We start from the raw sequence: 13298 nt of genomic DNA, 5'->3' as shown, positions 1-13298 counted from the left end.
CATATAGGGCATAACTTCCTGTCTGAAGACCTTTGGTCTATCAGTGTCCATTCACCTGATGAAGTATAACCCAGCAGGTAATGAATATTAGCCTGACTCTGTGTCCCATGATGTATGAAAAAGAAAGTACAACCAAAAGCTAAAACACTAATAGAACTTAGTAAATGCAACCAGGAAGCTTTTTGGGAATAAAAGATTTACCCAATTTATATTTCTCCCAGTCACTTTCCACTTTCCTCCTCACTTGTCAGGGTAAAAAGATTTAAGCTTAAACTACAGCTCCCACATCATTGTCATGAAAAGAATGACTGCAGGCAGGGTAAGTCTTTTTAACAAGCTAATGACTTGGTCATCAGGAGAAGTATAGCCAAAGCTATTTTGGCTATACTTCTCCTATGGATCAGAGGAGTGCAGGTCGGTCTGCACTCCTGTGACTAATTTCCAGCTGACAACGGACTAAAGTCTGCTGTCAGGTGACGTCCTTCAGGCAGTCCAGGCTCGGGAAAGATCCCAAATTTACAGTCAGGATCCACCCAGATGCCTGGACCTGTACCTGGTTCAGGCTCTCAGCGATCCGCTGAGAGCCTGAGTCTGCCCCTCCCACTCTTTCCACAACCCAGCACTCCAGTAAGTACTGCAGAGGCAGAGAAGAGAGCCGGCGACTGACAGTCACGGCTCTCTGCTCAGAGCTGAGGGGAGAACTGAGTGATCAGTGGTATTTAATCGCTCAGTTCTCACTGCAGAGCCAACAGGGAACGCATGCATTATCAGATTGATGCTGCATCCACCTAGGTGAATATAAATGTTTGTTTTTTTTTTAATGTCCATACTTTTCTTTTAATTAGCTTAACTGTAGGCTGCATTATGTAACTTTGGGAGGATTTTGCACATTGTTTTAATTTAATAATTTATATTGCAGCACTTCACTTCAGGAATAGTTTCATAATATTCTTCCGTCTTCATTATGGGCTAGTCTATGGGGATTTTTCCAACATGGAGCAGATAATGCAATACATTAGCTTTGCCATTTGAAAAAATAGGATTTTTATAACAGCTTACCTGTAAAATCCTTTTCTTGGAGTACATCACGGGACACAGAGCCACAGTAATTACTGTATGGGTTATATAGGCACCTTTAGGTGATGGACACTGGCACACCCTAGACAGGAAGTTTAGCTCCCTATATAACCCTTCCCCTTACTGGGAGTACCTCAGTTTTGTAGCAAAGCAATACACATGTAATCAGAAAGAGGGGAGGGACCTCTGTGTCCCGTGATGTACTTCAAGAAAAGGATTTTACAGGTAAGCTGTTAGAAAAATCCTATTTTCTTAATCATACATCACAGGACACAGAGCCACAGTAATTACAGGCATACCCCACTTTTAAGTACACAATTGGGTTTATTTACTAAACCTGGAAAGTGCAAAATCGGTCTCACTTCTGCAAAGAAACCAATAGCTTCTAACCCCAGCTTGTTCAATTAAGCTTTGGTCATAAAACCTGGAAGCTCATTGGTTTCTATGCCGAAGTGAGCCTGATTGTGCACTTTCAAGCTTTAGTAAATAAACCCCAATGTGTACTTAAAAGTGGGGTATGCCTGTACTGTATGTAATGTCCTGGAGCAATGCTATCTGAGAGAAGGGAGACACAAACAAAAGTAGGGTGCAATCAGACCTGAGGACCTATACTGCTGCCTGCAGGACACTGCGCCCAAAGGCGATATCGTCATGCCTTCTTACATCCACCTGATAGAATTTGGTGAATGTATGGACTGAAGACCAAGTTGTGGCTTTGCAGATTTGAGCCATGGAGGCTTGGTGATGCACTGCCCACGAAGCACTAACAGCCCTGGTGGAGTGCGCTTTGATTTAGAAAAGGTGGAACTTTCCTCTTCAAACCATAAGCTTGAATAATTACTTGCCGAATCCACTTAGCAATAGTAGATTTCAACGCTGCCTGTTCTTTTTTAGGACCTTCAGGCAACACAAACAAAACATCCATTTTATGAATCTGAGAAGTCGCCTCCAAATAGATTTTGATTGCTCTCACTACATCCAGAGAAGGTAGTGACTTTTCTTCCGTAGAACATGGGTCTGGAAAAAATTAAGGTAGAATAATATCCTGGTTTAGATGAAAACTTGAAACCACCTTCGGCAGAAAGCTAGGATGAGGACGCAATACTACTCTATTCTTGTAAATAATTAAATATGGCTCTTTACAAAAAAGAGCGGCCAATTCTGATACCTTTTTTGCAGAAGATATGGCTACCAGAAAAACTAGCTTCCTTGTCAAAAGGACCAAGGAAATATGTGGTATCGGCTCAAAAGGCTATTTCTGCGGTTTAGATCCTTGAGATCTAGAATGGGTCTGACATCTCCATTTGGTTTTGGCACTGTGAAAAGGTTTGAATAAAACCCCAGCCCCTGCTCTTTCATGGGGACCACCATGATCACTTTCTATGACAAGAGCCGGTCTAACACTTGAAGGAGAGACTTCTTTTTCTCTGGATCTTTGTGAACATTTGACCTGAGGAAACGAGGCGATGGGAATTCTCGGAACTCTAGTTTGTAACCTAGAGCTATTGTGGAGACCACCCATCGGTCTTGAAAATCCTCCTGCCAGACCCTTGAGAACTGTAGCAGTCTTTCCCCCACTCAAGCGAGTGGGGGTGCCCCATCATAAAGAGAGTTTAGCGTTCTGTCTTGTAGGTTTCCTCACCCAGGATTTCTTTTGTCCCTGGGGTTGACCCTGAGGTTTACCTCTTGAACCTGACGGTGGAGGCCGTCGCGACTGTCTGGAGGCTGATGCCCCTGGCACTGGAGAAATTGAGGGACATTTACTCCTTTCCTCAACTGGCAAAAGGGTACTTTTCCCACTTGATATATTTTGGGTATAATTGTCTAAATAATCCCCAAACAGCCTTTCACCGCAGTAAGGGAACTCAGCCAGGAGCTTTTTGCAAAGCTTGAGGAGGCTTCAGTGAACCCAAATAAGAAGTGGGCTTTTCAATCAACTCAGTTAAGGGTAACTTCAATGTGGAGCGGACCATTTCAGTAAGAGATTGCACCAGCAATTTCTCAGGCTGTGAAGCTGAAGATGGTTCTTCCCCACTTGATTCCTTGGAAGAGGAGTCATCAGTCTCTTCATGGTCCCCTGAGGGAGAATCATTTTCCCTCTTACACTGTTCCTCTGTGTGAGGGTCCTGGGTGGTAGAAGGGGACCTAATGTGTTTTCTTCCACTCTGTGAAGATGCGATTAAAGCCGCTAATCTTTCCTCCAATCCAATCATGGCTGAGAAAACCTCCTGAGTAATATATACAGGGGCTGAAATGCCGGAAGAAGTTGCAACCCCTGACAAACCCGATGACTCACTCTGACCAGCCTCCCTAGGTCTTTCAGGGGGGATGGCGTTGCAGAGAGCGTCCTCAGAGCCTGAGGGAGATCCCTTTAAACTCCTGTTTTTTGGGGTATTTGTACCTCCCCTTCTGCCCATAGTGCCAAGCACAAATGCAGAGGTACTAGCAGAAAATGCACCCACTGCTGAGCAAAATAGTCCAGCAACTGCTGCTGCTATCAAGGCTCAGTCTGATGCTAAGCAAACGTGCCCTGGGAATGCCTGTGTCACCCACACTCACATGCCATGCGTCTGCTCTGTGTCCCTCCTTCAGCTATATGCACCTGAAAAAAAGGTGCACTTTATAGCTTTACACAGCCCGCATTGTGGACGCTGAATCATGCCGACGCCGTGCTAAGGCCCCGCTCCCCCTTCCTCCGACCCCCCACTGCCCCCCTCATCGTTTTTCAAAGAGACTGTTTTCCCGCGTGAGCGGGGCTCCGATCCGACCGGATCACACGTGGAGGGGGGCTGGGGTGGAGGAGAGTTGATGGATGGAGAACCGCCGTAATGGCGGCAGCGGGAGTGGCGCGGCATACCGCCGACTGACCCATGCTCCCTCTGCCTCCTGGAAAGAAGCTGTCCAGGTGGGTGGACATTCAGAGAAAAAACCCCCATCCCACATATTACCTGGGGCTTGGGCTGGAGGAAGTGTGCAGCTTGTGACACAGAGCGAGACTAACAAGCATGGAATCAGGTACGTGCTCTTGACAACCCCTGGCAACTTTAGGCATGAAAACATTTACTTAAAGAAGAAAACCCACAAGAATTAGAAAAAATCCTTAGGAATCTCCCTTACCTTATCCAGCTGCAGGGTTCTGTGGTAAACCAGACAGACCCAATCTTCACCACTCACGGTGGGCTCCGTTAAAAAACCTTCAGGGACCGGGGCCCCTTTTTATCGGGGGTTCCACACCCCTGGACCTGTAAAGCACTCCGCCAGGAAAATATGGCTGAAAAGACCAAACACTGGATGCCGGGGTCCAGCTCTCTAAAAGGATAAGTGTTACAGACAGAACCTTGTTTCTTCAGACACAAGGCCTGGGTACCATTCAATTTGGCCTGAAAAGACACTTTGAATGGATCCGGGTGCATGGCTTGCTCCAGCAAGATTTTTCCAGTGGAGCTCAGCACAGCACATCTTTACTCATGATCAACACCTAAGATACTGGCGAAAAAACTGAGGTGCTCCCAGTAAGGGGAGGGGTTATATAGGGAGCTAAACTTCCTGTCTAGGGTGTGCCAGTGTCCATCACCTAAAGGTGCCTATATAACCCATACAGTAATTACTGTGGCTCTGTGTCCCGTGACAAAGAAAAACATATGTGTGATGTACAGAGTCAGCAGGTGAATGAAAAATGTTATTAAAATGTTAAAATAGATTTTGGGCTTATAAATTCTAGGGGTTACTCTTGGGGGTCATGGTAGTATTGTCCAAAAAGTTTGAGAACCATTTTCTTGAAATGATTGATATATCCTTGGTAATTTGAGGAGTTCAAGCTTTTGAAGTAAGAAAAATGTATACCCAAGTACCCTGGGAAACATCTTGTATGCCTACTACTTCCTGCCCCCACAATAGTCAGTGTACTAGTGAAATCACAGCGACAGGCAGTTGATTTAACAGCATGCTTTAAACTTGTTACAGATGCACAGCCAGTGGTTATTTTGTTTGTGATAAATGTATTTATACTAGTTCTGTTATATGCATACAAAAGAGTGTCTTTACTAAAGGAGTAGAGGCTGTCTACTTTGCCTACGCTGCCTACAAAGTGAATGTCCACTAAGTTTAATAAATAGCCTGAAGCTGTGTTCATTATGAAAGCCCAGTTACATGTAAGGAAAATGAAAGAAACAGGATTTTTGCTCACATTTGATTGGATGATTGAAGTTCACCTCATCCATTAAGTTAAAGCAGAGCTCCATCCAAAAGGGTAAGGTCCACTTGTATGCCTCCTCCCCCCCTCCGCTGCCACATTTGGCCCCTTTCTGTGTGGAGGGGGGAGCGGGTACCTGGTTTTGACAGGTACCCGCTCCCACTTCCGGCTGGCTTCGCCACGGCGAAGTTAGCCGGAAGTTCGGCCCCTCCTCCTTCCCTTGCTGCTGAGCCATTCACAAAGTGTAGCACGCCTCTGCATGCGTAGTAGGGAACCGGCTGTAAAGCCGCAAGGCTTCACTGCTGGTTTCCCTTAGCTGAGTTGATCGCGGCAGCGCCCAAGAGCTGATTGAAAAATCAGTTTGGGTGAAGACACCACTGGATTCGTGGACAGGTAAGTGTCCTAATATTACAGTAAAAGTCAACAGCTACAGTACTTGTATCTGCTGACATTTATTTTTTTCTGAAGGAGCCTGAAGCTCCGTTTTAAGTAAAAAGCCTATACTCTCTTAAGCATAGTACGCACTAGTATTTTTACAATTCAACCCAGCAGGGCTGAACAAAAAAAACCTGACAGCTCAGGAGCAGCTGCTGTACTATCTAGCGCTGGTTGGGACCTTTTTCGGTCATGCCCCTATGACAGAAGCTGGCTGACTGCAGTACACGCGGGCTGAATGCCAGCCTGTTTCTATTCAACTGGCTAATGCTGCCCGACGTTCGGCCCATGTGTGCTGGGCTTTAGTAAATTATTTCCTGTCACGAGTGAACAAAGTTCTTTTTTTCTATAAACATTTCTGCTTAATCCCTTATTAATCTTTAGTTAATTCTAATCAGCCCTACTTAGCTCTATTCTCCCATTCCCTCTTATTTATTATTTATTTTATGTTATTTTTTTTAATTTACGTTTACCATTTACATGTAAACGTTTTACTTTCATTTTTGTTTGTTTTGTTTATTCATTTTTGCAGCGTTACATTACAAAGCCATACACACAATTTTCATTTTTTTTTTAAGACTTGATTTTATATGTCATAAACTTTTCCATGGCTTTGCCTAGTTTTAGTCTCTTTATGAATGGGACCAATCAAGTTGCACACTTTGTCCGCTGTTGTTTTAAAATGAACGCTTGTCAAACTGTTTTGGCTTTACTTTAAAAAGAATATACAATCTTTTTTGCAAGACATTATATTGCCAAAAGAATTTCTGCTTTTCCGTGAAAAATATGTATTGCTTTAATAACATAATTAATGACAACATTTTTGCCAAATCCATAGGCTTGTGTCCCAAGGTGATGTATATGTGCGACAACTAAAGTGTTTTAAAAGGGCTAAACATTTAATGATTAGTTGTTTTCATTTCTGTTACACATAATTCACATATGCATATAATAAATACAGAAAATGTCTTGAATGTCTGCACATATTAAAAACACATGCACTGTTTACTTTGTTATACAAATTTAAAAACTTCTCCCAGAGGCATACATGTACTGTACGATGTACTATATCATAAAGATTGTGTACTATACACAAAATACCCTATTCTCAAAAATAGCCTTGGGGCGTGTAACCAACAGTGTCCCACAGAGTTCTCTCTGACATGGGCCCTCATATGACAGGGCTCTTCTTTTCTCAATCAACAGTTTTAGGCTGAGTTCACATTGGCATTAAAAGCAGGCATTTGAGGGGTGTTAACGCTCCTCAATTGCCTATGCAAATGATACAACAGACTGCACATAGTGCTGTTCACATTATAAAAACATGAAACGTTAGCATCGCGTCACTTTGCTTCAAAATTGAAGCCTCTTGTTAAGTCAGGAAGCGATTGGAAGCCCTTCAACACCTTCCATTCAAGTCTTTGGTAATGCTCAGCTCTGGCAGTTGGTGTGGTTGCAGTGCAGTTGTGGGGCAGTAAAATTAGTTTATTTCTGTCACTTTCCATTGTGGATCATTTTTAACAAGCCTTAATGCTCATCAAACGCTTCAAAACTGCAAATAGGGTCTTTAGGGAGCGTTTTTTAACACTTGTAAAATGCCCCATACTAAAACTCATTGACACCAGTCTGAGGCCCGTACTAATGCCATACAAACGCTATAGGAGCGCATGTTAAAGAGGAACTGTAGTCTGCTCACATAATTTGTAATAAAAACATCTTTGCTATTCTGAAGCTTCCCCCCAACCACTTTGCATATTATTTTATATATACTGTGATTCTGTACTTGCCAAATATGCTGCAGAAATCTCCCTCCACTAAGCCTGGCTGTATCCATTTTAACTGTGGGCAGCTGAAGCTGCTGCCTGTTCACTTCCTGTATTTACAAAGACACACTGAGGCACACCTCCAGCTCTGCAGCCCTGCAGCTCTCATTGGCCCTCTTATGACTCACCCCCCCTCCCTTCCTGGCAAACTCTCGCGAGAGTGAGAAAGAGAACTGTAGATGATGTCATAAGCCTAGGCAAATGACCAGACAAGAAACAGGAAGTGGGCTGTATAAAGCAGGGGTCTTCAAACTGCGGCACTCTAGGTGTTCAGGAACTACAATTCCCATCATGCCTAGTCATGTCTGTGAATGTCAGAGTTTTACAATGCCTCATGGGATGTGTAGTTCTGCAACAGCTGGAGGGCCATAGTTTGAGGATCCCTGGTATAAAGTAATTACTGGCAGAAAAAAAATGTTTTACTATCCAAAGTTAAAACAACAAGGGCAGAAGATTTAATAGATGGAAAGTTTAAAAAATTATTGAAGGTCCACTTTAAGTGTTAGAAATTTAGACAAGTGTGAACAAGCCCTAACATATTTACTGTGCTCAGAGCACATTACTGTGCTTTATTATATATATATATATATATATATATATTTTTTTTTTTTTTTTGCTACAGCTTTTAGTAAAGTGTTGAATTTCATAGAAAAATTCAAAGCAGACATGGCCCCTTGGAAAACAAGGGTTCATGTCTGTAACTGTGTAATTGTGTAATTTAAAAGTTCTTTTCACTAAGAAAGTCTAGTGGTGGCAGGGTCTCTTTAGTAGACTTTAATCCCTTGCCGACCAGTGCACAATGATGTACGCCGGCACAATGGCACGGCTGAGCAAATGGGCGTACAGGTACGTTCCCTTTAAAACACAGCATAGTGGGTGTGCGGCATAGTGTGTGCCTGCGGGTCCTGCGGATTACATGTCTGCCGGGAGCCCACGATCGTGTCATGGAGTGGCAGAACGGGAAGATGATTATGTAAACAAGGAATTTTCCTGTTCTGCCTAGCAACATGACAGAGATCTATTGCTCCCTGTCATCAGGAGCAGTGATCTCTGTCATGTTCTAGTGAAACAATCCCCCTCACAGTTAGAACACCTCCCTAGGACACACTTAACCCATTGATCGCCCCCTCGTGTTTAACCCCTTCCCTCCCGGTGTCATTTGCACAGTAATCAGTGCATTTTTATAGCACTGATCGCTGTATAAATGACAATGGTCCCAAAATAGTGTCAAAAGTGTCCGATGTGTCCACCATAATGTCGCAGTCATGATAAAAATCACAGATCACCGCCATTACTAATAAAAAAAAATCAATAATAAAAATGCCATAAATCTATCCCCTATTTTGTAGACGCTATAACTTTTGCGCAAACCAATCAATATACGCTTATTGCGATTTTTTTTTTTACCAAAAATATGTAGAAGAATACATATCAGCCTAAACTGAGAAAGAAATTTTTTTTATATATATTTTTGGGGGATGTTTATTATAGCAAAAAGTAAAAAATATTGCTTTTTTCAAAATTGTCGCTCTTTTTTGTTTATAGCGGAAAAAATGAAAAAGCGCAGAATTGGTCAAACACCACCAAACGAATGCTCTATTTGCGGGAAAAAAAGGACGTCAATTTTGTTTGGATGCAACGTCGCACAACAGCGCAATTGTTAGTTAAAGTGACGCAGTGCCGTATCGCAAAAAGTGCTCTGGTCAGGAAGAGGGTAAATCCTTCCGGTGCTGAAGTGGTTAAAATACTTGGGGAAAATGTAGCATTCTGTCTTTCGGTGATACTCAGCTGTTAGGGGCAGAGAAAGTTTTTTTTGGACAAAGAAATGCACAAGCACTTCTATGTCACTTGATGTGCACTACTATATTAGCTATTCTTGCTCATGGCAATTGTTAAGTGTACAGGAATAAGCACACTTGCATGCTTATTTTGGTACATGCTGTGTTTTTGTATGCAGAATTGAATGCAATGCATGATACCATTAGGAATGTCCTTTAACTGAAACGTTGGACTACTGCCTTTTCTCTTAAAGTTATTTGAAGGGATATTTTCATTGTCATCTGCCATATAAAATCTCACAATGTGAAATTAGAATGACTAAAACATATCTAGTATAAGGCTCCTTACCTTTACATATACCGGTACTTATATTAGCCTGAAATGTTTTCTTCTGGTGGGTAACCTCACAGGTGTATGACTCCTCCTTATACCAGCTTTCCCTGGGAACCTTCAGTGTGCTTGTAGCAAAGTAATTTCCATTTCTGTCAAGCATTGTAAGGACAGAGGCAGTGTCCTCTTTATAGATGCTTCCATTCTGTAACCAATTCACCAAAATATTCTGGGGCCAGAAATTGGAGATTGTGCACACCAATGTCACCATGCCTGCATCATTTCCATCACAACAAGATGCTAGAATGTTAATACTGGGGGACTTTGGCTTGATATCTTCAAGGGCTGCAACATAAAACAGTGTGTAATGATAATCCATAACAGCCACACAACCATTCAATTGTTCATACTAATATTTCAGTATTGTAATAGGCCGTCTATACATAGCAGGTCTGAGGTATTATGCAAAATGAATTCAGACGCAACCCATTATTGTCGTTATAGCAGCAGTCAGAATCTTAATGTTTCATACATTTGTATAATTTGTGTTTACCTGCTTTGATACATTACACTTGCAGGGTTTGTGATGTTTCCACTATGTCCATTCAAACATGTTTAAAATTGTATCTTGTTACAATGTGGGAACTGTAGAAATGTTGTAATGCTTTGTTCATGTTAATTACACAATGGCACTCATGGCACTGACCCTAAAGTGGTTGTAAACCCTGTTACGCCACTTTTACCTACAGGTAAGCCTATAACAAGGCTTACCTGTAGGTACCTTGAATATCACCTAAACAGTTTAGGAGATATTCAGTATATGCGCTGATGCCAATGTCATCTCGCATGCGCACTAAAGAAATGGGCCACTGGTGCCGTGTCTTCAGGAGTCATGCCGTGACCAGCGACTCCTGTGCACATGAGTGACATCATCGCGGCTCTGGCCAATCACAGCGCCGGAATCGGGAAGTAACTACGGTGGAAGATGTCTGTGCTGTACTCGGAGAGCCGACACCGATACAGGGCATCATTCTAAGGTAAGTATTTCATAATGAGCTAGTATGCATACTAGCTCATTATGCCTTTATCTTGCAGGTTTTTGTTTTTTTCCGAGGTTTACAACCTCTTTAAGTAAAGTGGATATTTGAAAGTCTTATGATCCTACCACAAACAATTTTGGCAATAGGTACTATGAGGTGTATAACGAATTTGCATTTTACATGCAGATATATGGAAGATTTATCTGTGTGTACCCAATCCCCCAACAACTGTCATTTTCCGTCAACCAGAAAATGAAATGGTTTGTGTGACTGTTCTCATGTCATGATGTGCAACAAGTCCCCAAATCAAATAAAGAAAATGTATCCATCTCTTTTAGAGCACACACAAACAAATGCCAGTTTAAATTCCCATTTTCTCTAATTCTGCAACAGATTATGTAAATTGCTTGTGAGTTTTGTACAATAGTAAATCTTTAATTAGTTTTGGTGTTTGCCATTTGCCAAATGTTGACTGTACAATATACTCACTTTTATTTACTTTTACATGAACATCTGACATAGAGCAGGGCTGTTTCACAACACAGGATATTTCCTTGATTGGCTCCCATTCTTTATCGGTAACCTTGTAACTGTGCTTGACCCTTTGATTGTTCCCATTGTGAACGGTTATACTGTTCTTATTTGATTTTTTGCCATCAAACATTAAATATACTTGACTGGCATCTGGTTTAGTGCCCAGAATTGAGCATGTTATTGTTGCATTGTCATTTAGAAAATCTTCTCTGGATGGTAATTCCACTTCCACAGTTGGTGTGACAAAGATTGATTGGCATGCTGGGGACAGAGAGACATGTTTCAGGACAGGTTTCACTTCATATTTATCACATACATTTTTATCAGATAAATAAATAAATCAATAATGTAGCATTGTAAGACATTTTAGACACATTCAGCCATAGGTGGTTTGTGACACTTAAAGAGGAACTTCAGTTCAGTGTTTATTTGGTCCTGTCCCCACTGTTCAGCTCTGCCATCTTGGCATATATTGTGCATGCGCAGATGTGCCGCAGATCTCTGCCACGTCTTTGGGACTTGGCAGAGATCCACAGCACATCTAAGCACATATAGGGAAGTCCTCCACAGGAAAACCACACAACATTATGCATTTAGGAATATCCTTTAGCTGAAATTTTGAACTACTGCTCTTTCTCCTGCAGTTATTTGGGGGGATATTTTCAATGATATTTTCAATAAAATCTCACGGTGTAAAAGTAGAGTGACCCAATACATATCTCCTACTCTGTCTGCTTTTAGATGATCCCTGAAAACCCTTCCTTTCAGAGAAGCCTATCCTGCCCACACCTAACAACTGTACTTGTATTTTCTTCATCAGGTCACCCCCCCACAGTTATTACTTTTTGTCTCACTTGACCCTCCCTTCTAGATTGTAAGCTCTAATGAGCAGAACCCTCTCATTTCTCCTGTATTGAATTGTATTGTAACTGTACTGTCTAACCTCATGTTGTAAAGCGCTGCACAAATGGTTGGTACTATATAAATCCTGTATAATAATAATAATAGTAGAAATAATAATAATCTAGCATAATTGCTCCTTACCTTTACATATATTTATATTCTGCCGCAATGTTTCCTTCTGGTGGGTAACCTCACAGGCGTATGATTCCTCCTTATACCAGCTTTCCCTGGGAACTTTCAATGTGCTTGTAGCAAAGTAATTTTCATTTCTGTCAAGCATTTTTAGGACAGAGGCAGTGTCACTTTTATGGAGGCTTCCATTCTGTAACCATTTCACCAAAATATTTTGGGGCCAGAAATTGGAAATTGTGCACACCAATGTCACCATGCCTGCTTCATTTCCATCACAACAAGATGCTAGAATGCTAATAGTGGGGGACTTTGGCTTGATATTTTCAAGAGCTGCAACATAAAACAGTGTGCAATGATAATCTATAGTGACTACACAACAATTCAACTGCTCATATTAATATATTAGCATTGTGACAGGCCTCCCATACACAGCAATTCTGATTTATTAAGTACAATTTACTAAAGCACAACTCACTGTGGTCATTATAGCAGCAGCTCAGATAGAAAACAAACAAATACCATACTGTAAGGGCAAAAATGGCAGCAAATCTATGAGCATGTATCATTTATCTTTTTTCCAAACAGCAGCATGCAATGTGTATATACACATACCTGTGCATTTGGATTGTGATACCTCCAGCACATTGTGTACAATATGCTTTTAATGATATCAGTACATGCTTTATGTTTAAAAACAATCCTGCTGCTCCAGGAGAACCGGCAATAATTGTGTCTGCAATCCAGCTATGCATGGGGTGCATGCCCTGTCATTGCTGCAGAGTACATATGATGAAGATTGGACAGCTGCACACCCATATAATGCAAATAAAAGCTTCTTTATTCAAAACATCATCAATAAAAACAGCCACAAGGCATATTGGCAGGGGAAAAAAAGGTTAATGTGTTTCACGCGTTTAATACGTGCTTTGTCAAAACTGTCAACGGTAAACATGTGAACCGTGTCAATGATTTTGATAAAGCATGTATTAAACGTGTGAAAGGCGTCAACATTTTTTTCCCCTGCCAATATGCCTTGTGCCTGTTTTTATTGAT

At 41.6% G+C, this 13298-nt stretch overlaps 1 protein-coding gene and 2 gene segments (V, D, J or C); all 3 read right to left on the bottom strand.

Annotated features, from left to right (window-relative positions):
• Positions 1–13298, bottom strand: part of LOC141145436 (immunoglobulin heavy constant gamma 2A-like) — a 233597-nt gene that overhangs the window by 22852 nt on the left and 197447 nt on the right. Inside the window, 3 exon segments of the C gene segment in view lie at positions 9655–9981; positions 11166–11471; positions 12255–12575. Coding sequence covers positions 9655–9981; positions 11166–11471; positions 12255–12575 — 954 coding nt within the window.
• Positions 1–13298, bottom strand: part of LOC141145464 (Ig gamma chain C region-like) — a 258076-nt gene that overhangs the window by 172364 nt on the left and 72414 nt on the right.
• The window catches only part of LOC141118318 (uncharacterized), a 711411-nt gene that overhangs the window by 626164 nt on the left and 71949 nt on the right, over positions 1–13298 (bottom strand). The window lies entirely within an intron of this gene.

Source organism: Aquarana catesbeiana, linkage group LG01 (assembly GCF_042186555.1).
Source record: "Aquarana catesbeiana isolate 2022-GZ linkage group LG01, ASM4218655v1, whole genome shotgun sequence".
NCBI classification, from domain to species: domain Eukaryota; kingdom Metazoa; phylum Chordata; class Amphibia; order Anura; family Ranidae; genus Aquarana; species Aquarana catesbeiana.
The sequence above is the reverse complement of the archived record's forward strand: the minus strand, read 5'-3'. Positions and strand labels throughout refer to the sequence as shown.